This window comes from Nycticebus coucang, chromosome 7 (genome assembly GCF_027406575.1).
Source record: "Nycticebus coucang isolate mNycCou1 chromosome 7, mNycCou1.pri, whole genome shotgun sequence".
NCBI lineage: Eukaryota > Metazoa > Chordata > Mammalia > Primates > Lorisidae > Nycticebus > Nycticebus coucang.
The window spans coordinates 112,011,975-112,032,084 of NC_069786.1; the positions used below are offsets into that span (position 1 = coordinate 112,011,975).

General features: G+C 40.9%; 1 protein-coding gene across 2 annotated transcripts in view; it reads right to left on the reverse strand.

Annotated features, from left to right (window-relative positions):
• The window catches only part of BARD1 (BRCA1 associated RING domain 1), a 106,338-nt gene that overhangs the window by 75,712 nt on the left and 10,516 nt on the right, over positions 1-20,110 (reverse strand). For both annotated transcript variants that reach the window (XM_053598116.1, XM_053598115.1), the window contains exons 2-3: positions 6,161-6,217; positions 4,545-4,693 (exon numbers count right to left, since the gene is read on the reverse strand). In XM_053598116.1, the coding sequence (XP_053454091.1) occupies positions 4,545-4,693; positions 6,161-6,217 (206 nt within the window). The remainder of the gene's footprint in view (positions 1-4,544; positions 4,694-6,160; positions 6,218-20,110) is intronic.

Consider the following 20,110-nt stretch of genomic DNA (forward strand, 5'->3'; position numbering starts at 1 on the left):
ATAGCGCAGTGGTTACCGTGCCAGCCACATACATGGAGGCTGGTGTGTTCAAAACCAGTTTAGTTTTGAACTAAAACTAAACTAAACAACTGCAACAAAAAACAGCAGGGCGTTGTGGAGAGCATCTGTAGTCCCAGCTACCGGAGAGGCTGAGGCAGGAGAATCGCCTAAGCCCAAGAGTTTGAGGTTGCCGTGAGCTGTGACACCATGGGACTCTACCAAGGGCAAGGACGACATAGTTAAAACTCTGCCTCAAAAAAAAAAAACCAAAATGAGAAAACAAGCATCACATGTACTCAGTAGTAAACTGGAAACAGATTCACTACATACACGGTCACATGAGAGAAAAACCCAACTAAATTCAAGGAGGGGCAGGAGGGAAAGGGTTGCGGAAATTCCCTCACAAAAGATACGTTGGTATACAGCACACTTCCTCCTGACGGACACAACCCACAACCCGGCCTTGAACCTTACCAAAGCAAACTACATAACCTAGTATTAATAACCACATTAATCTGAAAGTAAAAATAATAAAAGTTTTTTTAAAAAAGAGTTAGTCAACTCATCAAAAGTTACCCTGCTCCCCTTTTACCACCGACATTAGGGCTCGGCACCTGTAGCTCAGTGGCTAAGGCAACAGCCACATACACCAGAGCTGGTGGGTTCAAGTCCAGCCCGGACCCACCAAACAACGACAACTACAACCAAAAAATAGCCAGGCATTGTGGCAGGTGCCTGTAACTGGAGCTACTTGGGAGGCAGAGGCAAGAGAAGCACTTAAGCCCAACAGTTAGAGGTTCACTATAGACATAATTGTTAAGATAAGGCTATGCTGGAAATAAGATGGATCCCTCATGCAATGTGACTGATGTCCTTTTAAAAAGGGGAAATTTGACACAAACACAAGTATGAGGAAAAAACCGTATAAACATGAACACAGCCATCTACACGCCAAGGAGACAGGCCTAGAACAGACTCTCTCTCCCAGACCTCAGGAGGGAATCAACCCTGCACACACTTTAATGAGCCACCCCGCTTGTAATACTTTATTATGGCAGCTCTAGGAGATGAGTACTACAGAGAGCAACTGGAGAGCAATCAATTCAAAATACTATGACACCAATCTCAAAGAAGCACCCCAATTTCAATGCATGGCCAATAATTCTAACAGACCACATACCTTTAAGAATCTAATGAAATACAAGTGGAGGGGAAAAAAAAGAATCTAATAAAGCCACTTTCATATATTGACCCTTCTCCACTCCAACTCTGAACGCTGGCACAGATGCATGGACCTTTGCTTAAGAATCCCTGCATTAGGGCAGCGCCTGTGGCTCAGTCAGTAAGGCGCTGGTCCCATATACCGAGGGTGGCGGGTTCAAACCCGGCCCCGGGACAAACTGCAACCAAAAAATAGCTGGGCGTTGTGGCTGGGCGCCTGTAGTCCCAGCTGCTTGGTAGGCTGAAGCAAGAGAATCGCTTAAGCCCAGGAGCTGGAGGTTGCTGTGAGCTGTGTGAGGCCACAGCACTCTACAGAGGGCCATAAAGTGAGACTCTGTCTCTACAAAAAAAAAAAAAGAATCCCTGCATTAGGCGACGCCTGTGGCTCAAGGAGTAGGGCACCGGTCCCATATGCCAGAGGTGGCGGGTTCAAACCCAGCCCCGGCCAAAAATCACAAAAAAACAAAAAAAAAAAGAATCCCTGCATTAACATCACATACAACACTAAAATAGTAACTGGGGAGAGGCAGTTTATTTTATTTCTTTCTGCAAAGTCTGTTCATCTTGCAACTCTTTCGTAAACCAGAAACCAAACCGTAAGATAATTCATGAAGATGTGTCTACCTGGAGGCAAACATGCCTGTCTGTATTCAAGAAACTTGACTGACTATACTTCCACATTTAATGAACATTTTAAGATCTGTATATATGTGGGGAAAAAAAAAAAAAAGAATCCCTGCATTAATCCCTGATATCTCTGGGGAGTGGGGCAGATCACATACCAGTCTCTCCAACTAGAAAATAAACACTGTGAGTGCTATCTTGGAATAAAAGGAATTCAGATGACAACACTTCTCACTGTATTCATTTAAAGAGTTGTTTTGTTTTGTTTTAAAGGCAAGCACTTTTTCGAATGTATATATTATTACATATGAAAATAAGTAACACTTCAGCACTAAACCATATCTTATCATAAAAGAATGATCTGGATAGCTGGGCATTGTGGCAGGCGCCTGTAGTCCCAGCTACTCGAGAGGCTGAGGCAAGAGAATCGCTTAAGCCCAGGAGTTGGAGGTTGCTGTGAGCTGTGTGAGGCCACAGCACTCTACCGAGGGCCATAAAGTGAGACTCTGTCTCTACAAAAAAAAAAAAAAAAAAAAGAATGACCTGGATAACTAGATAAAGAAAATTTAATAAGTAGATTATGGTCTAAATTCTATTTCTTTTTTTTTTTTTTTTTGTAGAGACAGAGTCTCACTTTATGGCCCTCGGTAGAGTGCCGCGGCCTCACACAGCTCACAGCAACCTCCAACTCCTGGGCTTAAGCGATTCTCTTGCCTCAGCCTCCCGAGTAGCTGGGACTACAGGCGCCTGCCACAACGCCCGGCTATTTTTTGGTTGCAGTTTGGCCGGGCCGGGTTTGAACCCGCCACCCTCGGTATATGGGGCCGGCGCCTTACCGACTGAGCCACAGGCACCGCCCCTAAATTCTATTTCTTAAAAATATGGACCTCTGGTCAATAAGACTCAAAGTAATTGCCTTGTTTATTTATTTTGTTCGATCGACTTCATCTTTAGAATTCTGATGTAACAGTAACACATCACACGAGAATTGTAAGAACAAAAGATTTTAAAACAGAAATCCAATTATTTTATATGAGCATTATCAGTCATTCGTGGCATCCTACACACACACACACTCAAATGATGTGATCTGGTCAATAAGAAGACAATTCCAATATTCAACTATGAAGATTCGAAACACTACTTTCTCTACACAGGTAATTAGTTCTCAGCAGAAAGCACAAAGGGAAGATATATAGTTAATACATAGAGTCTAAGAACAATTTGAGAAACATTAACCCCCATTTAAATAGGAAAGAAAATGAATATTAGATTTTTACTCTTTCAAAATGTGCTCATCTAATTAATTCAGTCTAGAAAAGTGATCCATGGAAGAACGCTATATTCTATCTTGCAAAAGTATATTTAAATGAGTTAAGCACTATTAAGGCCAAAATCACTATCCCATATATATTCTACAGAAATTATCATAAATGTAAAAAGCAGACAGTGGCAAGTAGTGAAAAGTCTCTGGATTTACAATCAGAAGAAATGAGCTCTGTTCCTCCAGCTGCTGGTACTAAATACATGTGTGACAACAGGCAAGATCATTTAACCTCTCTACAAATTGTTTTCTCTTTTGTAAAATAAGGGGATTAGACTTATTTATCTCTATGGTTTCTATCATTTCTCAGAATGCACCGTTCCCCCCAACACGCCATGACAGCTGGACATGGTGGCAGGCAACTATAGTCCTAGCTAGTTGGGAGGCTGAAGCAGAAGGATCACTTGAGCCCAGGAGGTTAAGTCCGTCCAGCCTGTTTAAGACCTTGCTTCTTAAAGAAAGAAAGAAAAACCACAAACCACTATACATCTTAAAATCTGAAATACAGCATTCACAATTCCTGATAGACAGTTAATGTATTTTATATGACCAATATGAATTCATCAGTTACTTTTTTTTTTTTTTTTTTGCAGTTTTCGGCCAGGGCCAAGTTTGCTTCTTTTTTTTTTCTTTTATTTTTTTCACCATACGCTGGTTTTATAGACCATTTGACAAACTGTCATCACACTGATTAACATAGCCTTCCTGGCTTTTTCTTAGTTATTGTGTTAAGACATTTATATTCTACATTTACTAAGTTTCACATGTACCCTTTTAAGATGCACCTCTGCCCATCCTCCCCCCTCCCTCCCCTCCCTCTTCCCCTTCCCCCTATTCTTAGGTTATAACTGGGTTATAGCTTTCATATGAAAGCCATAAATTAGGGATGAGTACATTGGATACTTTTTCTTCCATTCTTTTTTTTTTTTGGCCAGGGCTGGGTTTGAACCCACCACCTCCGGCATATGGGACCGGCGCCCTACTCCTTGAGCCACAGGCGCCGCCTCTTCCATTCTTGAGATACTTTGATAAGAATATGTTCCACCTCCATCCATGTAAACATGAAAGAGGTAAAGTCCCCACCTTTCTTTAAGGCTGCATAATATTCCATGGTGTACATATACCACAATTTATTAATCCATTCGTGGATCAATGGGCACTTGGGCTTTTACCATGACTCGGCAATTATGAATTGGGCTGCAATAAACATTCTGGTACAAATACCTTTGTTATAATGTGACTTTTGGTCTTCTGGTTATACGGGGCCGAGTTTGAACCCACCACCCACAGTATATGGGGTCAATGCCCCACTTCTTTGAGCTACAGGCGCCACCCAATTCATCAGTTACTTAACTGAGAGAATGATATTTCTCACCTGAAAGCTTATTGTCATGTAGCAAATCTTGAAGCTTATTGCAAAGTTGGATCATGCTGTCCAACTGTCTGTTTATCTTCACATCTTGTATCCAGGCTGGGGTATAACACACCGGACATCCACTTCCAATGCAGTCACTTACACAATCACTTAAAAAGAATTAAAAAAAAAAAAAAAACAGTAGAATCTAAATTTCAAAAAATTAACAATAAGCAAAGTTTGAGCTGAAGTAAATGGAGCAGAGATTGTGGTAACACACAATGGTTAATTGTTAAATACTTGTTAAAATGGTATGTTTTATTTAGAGTTTTGTACACACATATAAAATCTACATCTAAAGTTCCTAATGTAATTTGATATTAAGAGACTTTAGTCTCCAGAATTCTTCAAGGCAAACAAATCTCTAGTTTCTAACACGTGAGAATACAGGAGAGATGTAAACAGATCCAGCACCTAATGCTCAGTCGCCACGCATCCTGACCTTTTCTATTCTAAACCTGAATATTCTACTTCATGGAAATACCCAAAAATCACTAGAGAGGCTAAAAAAGACCTTTTGTTTTGCTGTTGGGTAAGTGTCTAAAGGTTTTCAAGTAGTTTTTGAGAAAAGATTTGAGACAATTTTATAATCTATAAACTCAATTACCTTGGGTTATTTAAGTGTTAAACTCTCGTGGTTAAAAAAGGTCCTCCTAAATTTTGGGGTTACAGACCTTTTGCAAATCTGATAAAAAATATAAGGATCCTGTAAATCTTTAAATCTTCCTTCCCCTCCCCAGACAGGTTCTAGCAGGGCTGAGTAATTTAACAGTGGTAAAAGACACATCTTCCCCAAAGGCACAGTCTTTGTCACGTGACCCACTCCTTTGCAGGCACAGAGGATTCTTACAACATGAATCATCCTCAGACAAAAACTGTGACATTTCAAACTTTTGAACCCTTGGCTCCCAGCATTACTCCTAACACAAAATAACCCAAAAACGGTTGTAGAATGAATTTGTAACCCATACTAGAGCCCAGAGACCTTTGAGATCATCTAGTTCAATGTCAAATTTCTTTACCAAAGGGAACTCTAATCTGGAGCCCCCACACAAATGTGATAACTCAGGCAATGTAAATCACCCATTTTTGTGTAATAATTATTTAAGAAATATTAGTAACCTGAAATCTACTTATCAAGAACTGAACTGAAATAACCTGAAATCTACTTATCAAGAACTACACCACATTTTCAGACAAAGAAAATGAGATCTAGTTAGCTGAGTCACTTGCCCAGCACTGAACTAGTACTTAGAGCAGTCTATCTTACCTTATTTTATATATGCGTTAGTTGTCCAGAATTCTGGACAAATGTCGTTTGAGAGTTTTAAAATTGCTTTGAGGGGTGGACCAGGTGCTTTTGTCAGTGCATAGCTTCCCAAAGGGAGTAGTACTTCAAAGGGGATTATAGTGACTAATACTCAACCTCAGGAATGATGCACTTTTTCTAGGGTGAGTTCATGAATTTAACTGTCTGCCTCATATGTATATGTATGTATGTATGTGTGTGTGTATAGGTATGTGTATGTATATGTGTGTGTGTGTGTGTGTATATAAAAAACTCAAGCCACACTTACCTACAAAAGATGTGTTCACACCCTCCTAAGCACACAGGCTCCTTCAGAATATTAGTGCTATTTGAAGAAATGAAAATGATCAAGTCTTAGGTCATTGTTAGATAAACATTTCACAAATCCCAACATTTCATGCCCCAAATTTCACAAATCCAAAGCCCAAAACAACCCTCTCTCTCTCAAAGCAGAAAGTATGGAGGATGCATTCATTTGAAAGACTGTTACTCTTTGGTTAGATACTGTATCATAACACTTGCTGAATTGAAATAGCAACTACCAAACTCAGCACAAATCATAACATGTTATGTACATATAATTCATTTGCCGGGTAGTTGGGGAAAGGAACAACTCAGTCCTTTTATTTTAAAAAATTTGTTCAATACAATTTGGATTCAGTTAAAGGCCTCATTCAAGGGTCCAGAAGGCCACATGTGGTCCCAGGGTTGCAGGATCCCCATCCCAAATGGTTCAAAGTGTAGACTATGTATCTCAAAATATGTCCTACAAGTAAGACCATATAGCATCCTGTCCAACTGAGAACATTTCTGAGAGTGAAGGGGGTTATATTGGATGCTAGGGCAACAGGTGTAAACCAGCATTGCCCCAGGCAAACCAGAATATCTGGTCACCCTGACCATAAGAATCTATGGTTTCCCATAAGAAGGTATGTATTTTCGGGAGGCTGAGGCAAGATAATCGCTTAAGCCCAGGAGTTGGAGGTTGCTGTGAGCTGTGTGAGGCCACAGCACTCTACCGAGGGCCATAAAGTGAGACTCTGTCTCTACAAAAAAAAAAAAGGTATGTATTTCTTGCTACTGCTAATTAGCTGCCTGTTTTTCATAGATGTTTTGTCAAAAGTATGGCCATTCTTTCAGTTCGCAGGAAGTTGATTGTTTTGTTCTTTAAGACTGCAAATAGAAATCATCAAGCTGGCAGTTTGCAGATTGAATGAGATTCACTGCACTGAGGAAAAAGAGACGTAAACAAAATATTCCCAATGTTATCCATCAAAATACCTGCTACATTTGATAGTCCTAAGAAGGTAATGACACTAATAAATGCACATTAAGTCAGCATACTCAGCGGATGTAATATAGACAGAGGAAAGCAGAGAAGTAAAATCTTACAGAGGAAGAGCATTTTGTGTGCTTGGTTTATTACACTCACCCTAGGACCTTTAGGAATTTACACCATTATTATCCAGTTACCTCTGTACACATACCACATATCAATAAAAATAGTTCTCCACATTTCTTGAAAGATCAAAAATACTACACTGCACATTTTAATAGATATGAACATTAAAGTGAAACTGAGCTTTTCAGAACGAGCACTAAAACAGTACGCACCTACAATGTTATTCTCAAGATACTGAAGATGGTGCTCACTGACATTATAAAACCCATTACTCTCTAAAAACTCACCATATTTGATTTTCCTATCACATTATGTAGAACATAGTGATAAAAATACGACTTTTGTGATTCTGGCAATGAAGATGATCTCTCTTAACATTCAACTGGCCCTATAACATTCTGTTCATTGTTTGACCTATCAAACCCAACCTCCTCTTTCCCAATCAAGTGTGCTGAATTCTCCTTCACCGCAAGCTTTGCCTCTAACATCTCTTCTCACCTCCTCCCACCACAATATTCTTCCTCCTTCTTTTACTATATCCTCATGGCCAAATCTCCATCCTCATGTTTCTCTCCACCTTGAGAAGGGCCCACTCCGTTCCAAGCCAGAGTTGACAACTTCAGAGCCACCTTCACCACTCTCCGAATCTAGCTAACTGCTCAGACACTCACAGATGCCAATCTACCATGCTGCCTGGCTCCACAGTAGAATTCTTCTTGCTTACTCAGGCCAGAAATAACCAGTAGAAAAAGAAAGATGAACAACCTCGTCTCCATGGCCACTCGGCACAATCTCCATGCTCCCAAATTTCATGAACCTTCCTAGAGCCCTTCACCACCTACATACTTTCCTACCTCTTCACCAGTCATCTTCCCCTCCCGCAGTCTCAGAGGGAAGATTTCCTTCAGCATTCTTCCTTGGTGTGTGCTGTTCTGTCCCCCCACCTCCTAAAGTTCATGATTCGCACCGTCTCGCCTTCCATTTTCCATTTGCGTTTACCACATACACACGCAGAGGTAGTCTTGCCTTCAACCTAAAAGAAGCACGTCTTTTGATACTGCCTTCTGATCTACCTCTACCCATCACTCTTTTTACTTAAAGAGATACAACTTTTTCTTTTTTTTTTGCAGTTTTTGGCCAGGGCTTGGTTTGAACCCACCACCCGCAGTATACGGGGCCGGCGCCCTACTCCTTGAGCCACAGGCACCACCCACAACTTCTTTAAGTGCTCTCTACTAGCTAACTCTATCTTTTTACCTCCCTAGCTGTAATTCTCGCCACTTAGCTGAAACTGCTGTCCATAACATCTTTGGTCCTCCTCCTCCTCACCCCTCTGGGAGCGAGCACTGACTTTACCTTCTTCCCTCCCACTAAGCTGTAGTATTCTTATAGCACTGATCTGCCTGTTTCAGCATCTTCTTGGTGGCTCTTCCTTTTCCTACCTTTCCATGTAGGTGTATCCCCCAGAGGCAATCTTCAGCCTTCTGGCTTTCTCTGCCTATACTTGACTCAATGCCTTGATTCTGTGTCTGAACTTTAAATGTCCTTCCTGAGATGGCTCTGAACTCTTAACCTGTAGTTCCTACCTTTCACCCTAGCAATAAGATGCTACCTTGTAATTAGCAATGGTTTACTATCTGTGAATGATTGATCAATTATACTAATTATTCTAAGGAGTGAGCTAAAATATATAACTTCTTATCATTCGTGAATGAAAAGAAGACACTGGAAATGTGAAAGAGAGGGTATGTGCATGTGTGTATCCTGGGAGAAAGGAGGAGGGAGAGGAACATGTGAACTAGGCTACGAGAAGGTAGTGGCAACTCCAAAGAACTTCAGTGAAAAAGCTCCAAGGACAAATTCACTGTACACAAGAGTAGCCACTGATACGTACCTAAACCAGACTTACTTTTTTTTTTTTGAGATGGATTCTCACTCCTGGGTAGAGTGCTGTGGCCTCAGCCTTGCTCATATCAACCTCAAACTAATGGGCTCAAGAGATCCTCCTGCTTGCCTCCTGAATGGCTGGGACAGGCACCTACCATGATGCCCAGCTAGTTTTTCTATTTTTAGTAGAGGCGAGGTCTTGCTCTTGCTCAGGCAGGTCTTGAACACCTGAGCTCAAGAAATCCTCCCGTCTCAGCCTCCCAGAGGCTAGGATTATGTGTGAGCCACCACACCGGGCCAATACCAGACTTACTGAGAATGACAGAGCTTAGCTAAGAAGATACCCAGAAATAAAAGAATTCTTAGCTAGGTGTGGTGGTGTGTGCCTATAGTCCCAGATACCTAGGAGACTGAGGGGGAAGACTGCCTGAGCCCAGAAGATCTAGGCTGTAGTGTGCCATGATTGAGCCTATAAATAGCTAATACATTTTGGCCTGAGCAACACAAGACCTCATAGCTTAAAAAATTTTTATTGCAAGTAGGAGATATCAAATGTAATATTAAATGTGCTCAACTTTAACACAACTATTCCACTGCCAGGAATGTATCCTTCAGATATACTAGACACTTGCAAAAATGAAACTGCAAAACATCAAAGATATCTAGACAAGATTCTAAAAGCTTCCAGAGACTAAGAAATACTAAAATTAAAATGTCATATATGTTTTTTAACAAGCAGTCAGAATGGCGTAAGACTTCTCAAGGGTAATAAGGGATGCCACAAGACTGTTGAGCAAAGCCTTCAAAATAATAACTGAAAATTATTTTGTACTTAGAATTCTTTGTCTACTCAACTTCCATAATTCAAAGTTAACAGATAATAAGTAACAAGAGAACTGATTTTTAAGAGTAGGAAGTAAGGGCGGCGCCTGTGGCTCAGTGGGTGGGGCGCCGGCCCCATATACCAAGGGTGGCGGGTTCAAACCCAGCCCCAGCCAAACTGCAACCAAAAAATGGCCAGGCATTGTGGTGGGCACCTGTAGTCTCAGCTGCTGGGAGGCTGAGGCAAGAGAATCGCCTAAGCCCAGGAGTTTGAGGTTGCTGTGAGCTGTGACGCAATAGCACTCTACTGAGGGCAATAAAGTGAGACTCTATCTCTACAAAAAAAAAAAAAAAAGAGAGTAGGAAGAAAGAAAATTAATAAATAATCTCTAGAATTGGAAAAAAAAATCAAGAAACAGCAATATAAACATTATTTGGAAACGTAGGGAAATGCTTGAAAAATGAAAAAAGATGAAGGGGTTGTAACTAGAGCACAAAACTCAGGGGCAAAGAGGAATAAGCAGAGAATGCTTTCATGACAGTCTTTGTCCCATTGATTTTGTCATCTACGTTCACATACAATTATAATCTAAAACCAGTGTAAATGTAAACGTACGTAACAAGGGCATTCACTCCAGTACTGCTTGTTACAGCAAAAGGCTAGAAACGACCTCAATTTTTACCAACAAATGGTTAAATAACTCCGGACACACATATACTTACATGATGGATATTATCCTCTCATCTGAGGCATACAATGCTTACATCAACATAAAGAATCTTTTTTTTTTTTTTTTTGAGACACAGCGTCGCTTTATTGCCCTCAGTAGAGTGCAGTGGCATCACACAGCTCACAGCAACCTCCAACTCTTGGGCTTAGGTGATTCTCTTGCCTCAGCCTCCCAGCAGCTGGGACTACAGGCGCCGGCCACAATGCCTGGCTATTTTTAGAGACAGGGGTCTCATTCTTGCTCATGCTGATCTCAAACCTGTTAGCTCAGGCAATCCACTCACCTAACCTCCCAGAATGCTGGGATTACAGGCGGGAGGCACGGTGTGCAGCAGACACAGAGACTCCAGGATACACAAGAAACGAATAATTGTGAGTCCTTGAAAAGGATTCAGACTTATCTGTCATTCACTTAAGAATTATTTAATGGCTAGATACTATCTTAGCATTCTCTTTTCACATATGCATGTATTTTTTCAATTTTAAAAAATTTAATATTAAAAAGTGGCGGCGGGTGGCGCCTGTGGCTCAGCGGGTAGGGCACCGGTCCCATATGCCGGAGGTGGCGGGTTCAAACCCAGCCCCAGCCAAAAAAAAAAACCACGCACACACACAAAAAAAAAAAAACAATAAAAAGTGGCGGCGCCTGTGGCTCAGTCGGTAAGGCGCTGGCCCCATATACCGAGTGCCGCACCCCCGGCATCAAGCCGTGGCGGGATGGCTCTGTCCGCGTTGTAAAAACTGTGGTAAGGCGGTGAGTGCTCCCCGGAGCGTTGCCCCCGGTCCCCCTGGCCTGCAACAGCAGCGCATAAGTTGCCTAGCATGCCTTTTAGTGAACGTAAGAATTCATGAGGTGCGGCATAAAGGCCTGAATAACCTTTACCCTGAAACCTGTTTGAAACTTGTTTGTTGAGTTGAATGGTTAATTGTTGCTTGAATGTCCTCAGAAACTAAGAATAAACATAATGACTTACTAATCCATGACTTCATCTATACAATGGAGACTAAATGTCTCCAAGGGAACACGTTCCCACCATAAAGGTCAGTTAATTGAAACAATGTATCAAGAGAATGCAGGGATGATAAGTTAAGATGTTCCTACCAGATACCCGCTCCCTCCGGTCTCTTATCTCTACCTTATGTCCCTTTGAAACTGTTTCTTTGAAATAAGTTTTCTATGAAATTGCTTTCTCTATAATTTTGTCACTATACACTTAAAACATATACATAATTCACTATCAATTCACTAACAACATAAAAATCATAATCAAATATAAAAATATAAAAATACAAAATGTGAACAAAGCAGTTTTACAAAGAAAGAAGGTTTAAACATAGATAAAGAGAAGTAAAAGAGTAACTGCTGATAAGCAGCAGTCCTTTGTTCCCCCTTACGGGCAGAAACATTGTCTAAGAAAAGACAGTTGACTACTCCCATCTACAAAACTCGATAAGAACTTTGTAAGCATCAGCAAGTCATAAAAATATCTTTTGTAGTTTGTAAGACATTGTCAAAAATGTATAAATACCATGCCTAAAAATCAGTAAAGTACAACTGCTTTCTTCACCATCCTTGGTGTGTGGCAGTTTGTCATTTTCCTGCGTCGCCCTTTCAATCAACCTGAGCCGTTCTCACCCTGAAAGCCCTCGGACTGAGACTCATTCGACTGGCGGTCCGCGGCAGCTGGCGCCTCGAACAGGGACCTGAAGGACAGGTGATCTTTCTTTTTCTTTCTTTCCTCTCTTTTTCAGATTGAAGGCGACTCTCACCAGGGAGCTGCAGTCCCGCCGGTAAAGGCTGACCGGTTAAGTGTGAGTAATCCGCAGGACAACATGGGGCATACATTGGGTAAGGAAGAACACATGCTCAGTGTCATGATACAGCGTTTGTTAGAAAAAAATGGTTTTCATGTGTCTCTCAAACGGTTGGAGGAGCTTATGCATTTCATAAAGTTGGTTAGTCCTTGGTTTCTGGAGGAAGGCTCTCTCTCTCTCTCCGACTGGAAGAGAGTGGGACGCGAAATGCGGAAATACATGCAAGAACATGGGGAGAAGGTCTTGCCCCCTCAGGCTTTTCCTTTATGGTTACAAGTTAGAGAACTTTTAGCTGACAATACCTTTTTAGAAGCATTTATAAGAGAAACTGATTCGGAGGTTGGTGATCCTGAATCTAAAGGGGCACCGATTCCTGATGAGGTTCCCCCCGAGGTTCTTAAAGATCCTGAACCGGTACCAAACACTGAGAGCGTTGTCCCTTCGGCTCCAACGCTCAAAGACATTCTACCACCACTCCCACCGGTTGATAATTCTTCAGACAGTGACGAGTGGGATGTGGTCGATGAATTTACTAAACCAGATGAGAGGGACAGAATGAATGATTTTATTCACCCCCGCCGAGCTTACCCGGCAGTTCGTGTCCCAAAAGTCACATCTAAGACAACCTCACAAGCTCCGCTTCCCCGCGTACCTCCTTGTCTCCCTCCGCCGCCCGCGGGCTTTCAAGCGGCGGTGCGAGAAGCCCGTCAGCAGGGAGATTTTACATTTGCTTTCCCGGTACGCTTTCCCACTGAGGATAGGGCACCACCCACCTGGGAACCTCTGTCGTTAAAGACGCTTAAAGAACTGCAACAGGCTGTCCGTACATCGGGAGCTTCTGCCCCTTATACCTTACAAATTGTGGAATCAATTAGCAGTCAATGGCTTACCCCGTATGATTGGCAGCAAACGGCCAAAGCCACGCTTTCCCCAGGTGATTATATTTTATGGAGAACAGAGTATGAAGATAGATGTAGAGAAAGTATTAATCAACATGTAGGAAGAAAAGCACAGCCCACGCTGTCCATGCTTCTAGGGACAGATGAATTTGCTTCTTTTGAAAATCAAATTAAACTACCCCGACAATTTTTAGAGATAGTCAGCCATAATGCAGTCTCCGCTTGGCGAAAAATACCTCCTCCGGGAACCAAGGGCACAACTTTAGCAGGCATAAAACAGGGTATGGAAGAGTCCTATCCTGACTTTATTTCTCGCCTGGAAGAAGCTATTAATAGAATGCTTCCACCATCAGAAGGCACAGAATTATTACTCAAGCAATTGGCTTGGGAAAATGCAAATACGCTGTGTCAGGACTTAATACGTCCACTCAGGAAAACAAATACCTTACAAGATTATATTAAAGCATGCATGGATGCCTCACCAGCAATTGTCCAGGGAATGGCGTTTGCTGCAGCTATGCGGGGTCAGAAATTTAGTTCGTATGTTAAAGGTGCTTTTGATAGAGACCCCAGTAATACATGTTTTGGGTGTAATCCCCCACATGACTTGCCCACTTGTTATAACTGTGGGAAGCCAGGTCATATACAGAAGGATTGTAAGAAATCCACCGGTGCTAATAATAATAATAATAAGTCCCGTGGATTACCCCCGGGACCATGCCCTCGTTGTAAGAAGGGCAGGCACTGGAGAAATGAATGTAAATCTAAATTTCATAAAGATGGAACCCCCTTGTCAGACAAGGGTGCTAACTTTATTGATACCAACCAGACAAAAAACTAGATAAGGGGCGTTCTCCTAGCCCCGACTCCAAGGGAGAGTCTCCTGCTTCTACCGCAGTACGACCTAAGTTAGAGCCCACATCTACTATTAATTGTATACCACCTGAATGGACAATTCATGATCTCCCACGTGGGACTCCTGGCAGTGCAGGCTTAGACCTTGCCAGTTCTAAAGATATAATCATATCCAATCATGATGGTGTTGTGTTAGTTCCCACAGGAATAAAAGGAAAGTTATTACCAGGTACTGTTGGTGTTATATTGGGACGTAGTTCCAATTACACCAAACATTTTGAAGTTGTTCCAGGAGTAATTGATTCTGATACTGAAAATACAATTAAAGTCATGGTAAAGTCTCTAGTAGAAACTACACAAATTCATAAGGGACAAAGAATTGCTCAGTTACTATTGTTGCCATATATACCACTCCCCACTTATCACTTACATGATGCCAGGGGAGAGGGACAGTTTGGATTTACTGATAAAGATTGTGTGGCTCTTATACATGATTTATATGATAGACCGATGTTAAAAATGAAAATAGAAGGCAGGCCCATTAAGGGCCTGATGGACACAGGCGCTGATGTAACCTGCATTGCTGCCTCCGACTGGCCGAGATCCTGGCCGGTTCATCGAACTGGGTCTTCTTTAGTTGGTCTCGGTTCTGTTTCTGGTGTCATGCGTAGTACATCTCATTTGTTATGTGAATATAAGGACAAGAAAATTTACTTTCAACCTTATGTGTTACCCTCTCTACCCTATACTTTATGGGGACGAGATCTTTTACATGTCCTAGACATGAAACTAGTCACAGGGGATCAACTGAACGATCAGTGTTTTTCATAGGGGCCACTGCAGAAAACTATGCCTGTAAGATAAAATGGTTAACAGATGTTCCTGTGTGGGTTAGTCAGTGGCCCCTAACAACAGAAAAGTTACAGGCATTACAAATTTTAGTACAAGAACAATTAGATAAAGGTCATTTAGAGGAATCCACTAGTCCATGGAACACTCCTGTGTTTGTCATTAAGAAAAAATCTGGCAAATGGAGACTTTTACAAGATTTAAGAGCAGTAAATGCCATTATGGAAGACATGGGCTCCCTTCAACCTGGGCTTCCGTCTCCTGTAGCAGTACCAGAACAATGGTCACTTATAATTATAGATCTGCAAGACTGCTTTTTTACTATTAATTTACATCCTGAGGACTGTCCTCGTTTTGCTTTCAGTGTTCCTTCTCTAAACTTACAGGAACCGTTTAAAAGATATCAGTGGAAAACTTTACCACAGGGCATGAAAAACAGCCCTACCTTATGCCAAAAATTTGTGGCGGCTGCATTAGCAGCACTGAGAAAACAATTTCCTAGTGCTTACATAATTCATTATATGGATGATATCTTGCTAGCTCATCCTGAGCTGCCAAAAGTACAGCTAATGCTAGAAAAGGCTATAGAACAATTAACTAAATTTGGCTTAGTCATTGCCCCAGAGAAAATTCAGAGAGATAAACCATTAAGTTATCTGGGACAATGGATTCACTCTGACTATATTGCACCTCAAAAGGTGCAAATAAGGAGAGATAAATTACAAACTCTTAATGATTATCAAAAATTACTGGGAGAAATAAATTGGATTCGACCTTTCCTGAAGATTACTACGGGAACCCTTAGTCCTTTGTTTACTATCTTACAGGGAGACTCTAATCCCCGTTCCCCTAGACATTTAACTCCAGAAGCCTTGCAGGCTTTACAAGTTGTTGAACAGGCTTTAACTCAAGCTAGGGTTAAACAAATTAATTATCAAAACCCATGGTCTTTACTCATTTTTTCTACTGAGTATACTCCTACAGCTTGCCTATGGCAGGAAGGTATTTTAGAATGGATTCATTTACCACATGTTCAGACAAAGATTGTTGCTGATTATCCATACCTGGTGTCTTTATTAATTGATAAAGGAAGAAAAAGATCACGGGAATTATTTGGTAAAGATCCTCATGTAATTGTAACTGCTTATAATAAAACTCAAGTGGAACAACTATTTCAAAATAATGATGATTGGGTATTGGCCTTACAAGGCTATGCAGGTCAAATCTTATACCATTATCCTAAACATCCTTTAATTGAATTTACAAAAACAGTTTCACTTATATTTCCTCTTATGTGTTCCAAACAGCCTCTGTCTGACGCAATAACCTTGTTCACAGATGGTTCCTCTACAGGTCGAGCTGTAGTTTTTAGCCCAGGCCTGTCTCCTCTTATTAAAGAGGTCACACAAGCCTCTGCCCAACAAACAGAATTATGGGCTCTAATCTCGGCCTTTAATAATTTCAAACAAAGGTTTAACTTGTACACAGATTCAAAATATATTGCTTCTCTTTTTCCAGCTCTTGAAACTGCTCTTTTAACAGGAACCTCAACTATTCTACCTTTATTAAAGAAACTACAAACTTTAATTCAGCAAAGGAATAATCAATTTTATATTGGTCACATAAGAGGACATACTAACTTACCTGGCCCTTTGGCCCAAGGAAATGCCACTGCAGATTTATTAACACGTACTATAGTGGCATCAGTGGCCGACGCTGAAGAAAGCCACGCCTTACATCACCAAAATGCTAACGCATTAAGAAAAATGTTTCAAATTACTAGAGAACAGGCAAGACAAATAGTCTTAAAGTGTAAATCCTGTCCTGTTACTCATCATCCTTTAAAATTTGGTGTTAATCCTCGGGGTTTACGCCCCAATGTATTATGGCAAATGGATGTAACACATGTGTCTAGTTTTGGAAAATTACAATATGTACATGTTACTGTTGATACTTTTTCTCATTTTATCTGTGCCTCTGCAAGACCTGGCGAGGCCTACAAAGATGTTGTACAACACCTATTTTACTGCTTTCAGCAGCTAGGTGTTCCTCATCAATTAAAAACAGACAATGCTCCAGCTTATACCTCTCGAGCATTTGAACAATTTTGTATACAGTGGAAAATTGCTCATTCTACGGGGATCCCTTATAATCCTCAGGGTCAAGCGATTGTTGAAAGAACTAATCAAATATTAAAATTACAAATTGAACGCCTACAAAAAGCTCATAAATATTTCTCTCCTCATCATATTTTAACCCATGCTTTATTCGTCCTAAATCACCTTAATGTAAACTCCAACAATTTAACCCCTGCTCTCTCCCATTGGCAGCCACAATCGGCTGCCACCCTTCCTAAAGTTCTTTGGAAAGATTTATTATCGGGCCAATGGAAAGGCCCTGATGTATTGTTAACCTCCGGACGAGGCTATGCTTGCATATTTCCACAGGATGCCGACTCTCCCGTCTGGATTCCAGACCGGCTCATCAAACCGGCTCCTCCGGAGACCCCGGCGCAGAAGACAACGCCTGCGGCGGATGAAGATCCTATCTGCACAAATGAGGACGACTGTGGAAATTTCACCGAAACCCTCCAAGACCACGTGGACACAGATCCGTGCCCTGGTGAAACAAGCTAAACAACTTCTCATATCTCAAGGAAACCCTCTAACTCCTACAATGTACTTTCTTGCGTTTCTATCACTAATCTCTACTCCTAAGGTAGAAACTGCAGCTTATTGGTCTTATGTGCCTAATCCTCCTCTGCTACACCCTGTGGGCTGGCTAGATCCAGACCCCATAAAAATTCTTTCTAATGATTCAATCCGCTTAGGAGGTTTAACTGACTCAGACTCTAGACATCATGCCGCAGCCTTAATTAACTTTACCGGCAAAGCCGATTCACTACCTATTTGTTTTACTTTAAAAGGCAAAACGCCTCCTTTTTGTTTACCCACAAGTTACAGAGTCTTTTTATCTGATGCTCCTGATCCTCATGATGCCAATAGACGTTATATGTGGGAATATGAAATACAAACTATTGGAAGTCCTGATTATAATGAAACTTGTTTGTCTGTGGACCACTTGCCTCTCCCTAATTGTAAAGAAAAATATAGAGATAAAAATCAATTCTGGGAATCCTCTTTAACAAAAACCCCTACTTAGCTTTCTTGCGGATTCCCAGACGCTGCTAACAAACATTCTCCCATTAATTCTAATACAATTATCTGGGATTATTCTCCTACTTCCTGCTATGATCATAACAAATATTTATCTAATCAATTGGATAAATATCATAAGTATCAATGGTCTGGTTCCCCTCAGCCAATACGGAGGTGGTTCACACCTGGTTTAGTTGAGCCCATATGGGTGGCTCAATACAACAATAGAACTCAAATACATTATGACTTGTTTAGACTTATTGCTGCTTCTAACTTAATCTTAGAAAAGAAACCTAATATGCCAAAACCAAATGCAATGTCAGTAAGAACTTGTGTTGGATATCCATATGCTCTACTTTTAGCTCCAAATAAGTATTTAACTATTACACAATCTAAAAACTCTTATCATATTTCTTGTACCGCTTGTAAAGTTACAAATTGTCTTACTTCTACTGATTTATTCAATGAACGCTTGTTTAATTCTGTTTTAATTGTTAAAAGACCCTCTTATGTACTATTACCTGTTGATTTACAAGATGATCCTTGGTATGATAATTCTGCTTTACAAGTTTTACATACTGTTAATCAGTTAATTCGACCTAAGAGGTTTGTGGCTGCTTTGATTCTCGGTATTTTAGCTTTAATTTCTATAGTTACAACATTTGCTGTAGCCACTACTGCTTTGGTTCAAGAAGTTCACACAGCTCACTTTGTTAATTCTCTCAGCAGCAACATAACTCTAGCTTTAATGACTCAAGCCAGCATAGATAATAAACTTGAAGCAAAACTTAACATCCTAGAAGAAGTAGTTTTAGCCTTAGGACAAGATATAAAGTTTATACAACATAAACTTCAAACCAGATGTCATTCTGCCTTTCCTGCTATTTGTGTAACTCCTTTACCTTATAATATGTCCACTTCCTGGGACAAAACTAAAGCTCATCTACAGGGTGTCTGGAAGGACAATGATATTACACATGATTTACATACTCTTCAAAAAGATATCACTGCCATCAGTGAAGCTCATTTACCTAGCACTTCTCTTGATTCACTGGCTCAATCCCTCTCTGACAATCTTAAATCTTTAAATCCTGTGTCCTGGATTCAGTACATTGTGTTTATTGTCATTATTGGATGCTTGATATTCTGTGTTGTTTTACTGTTACCTTGTCTCCTTCGTTGTGTCTTTTCCTCCTTAAAGGCTGTTCGCCAAGACCTCTTTGAGCTACGTTTCATTAACAAAAAAGGGGGAAATGCCGCACCCCCGGCATCAAGCCGTGGCGGGATGGCTCTGTCCGCGTTGTAAAAACTGTGGTAAGGCGGTGAGTGCTCCCCGGAGCGTTGCCCCCGGTCCCCCTGGCCTGCAACAGCAGCGCATAAGTTGCCTAGCATGCCTTTTAGTGAACGTAAGAATTCATGAGGTGCGGCATAAAGGCCTGAATAACCTTTACCCTGAAACCTGTTTGAAACTTGTTTGTTGAGTTGAATGGTTAATTGTTGCTTGAATGTCCTCAGAAACTAAGAATAAACATAATGACTTACTAATCCATGACTTCATCTATACAATGGAGACTAAATGTCTCCAAGGGAACACGTTCCCACCATAAAGGTCAGTTAATTGAAACAATGTATCAAGAGAATGCAGGGATGATAAGTTAAGATGTTCCTACCAGATACCCGCTCCCTCCGGTCTCTTATCTCTACCTTATGTCCCTTTGAAACTGTTTCTTTGAAATAAGTTTTCTATGAAATTGCTTTCTCTATAATTTTGTCACTATACACTTAAAACATATACATAATT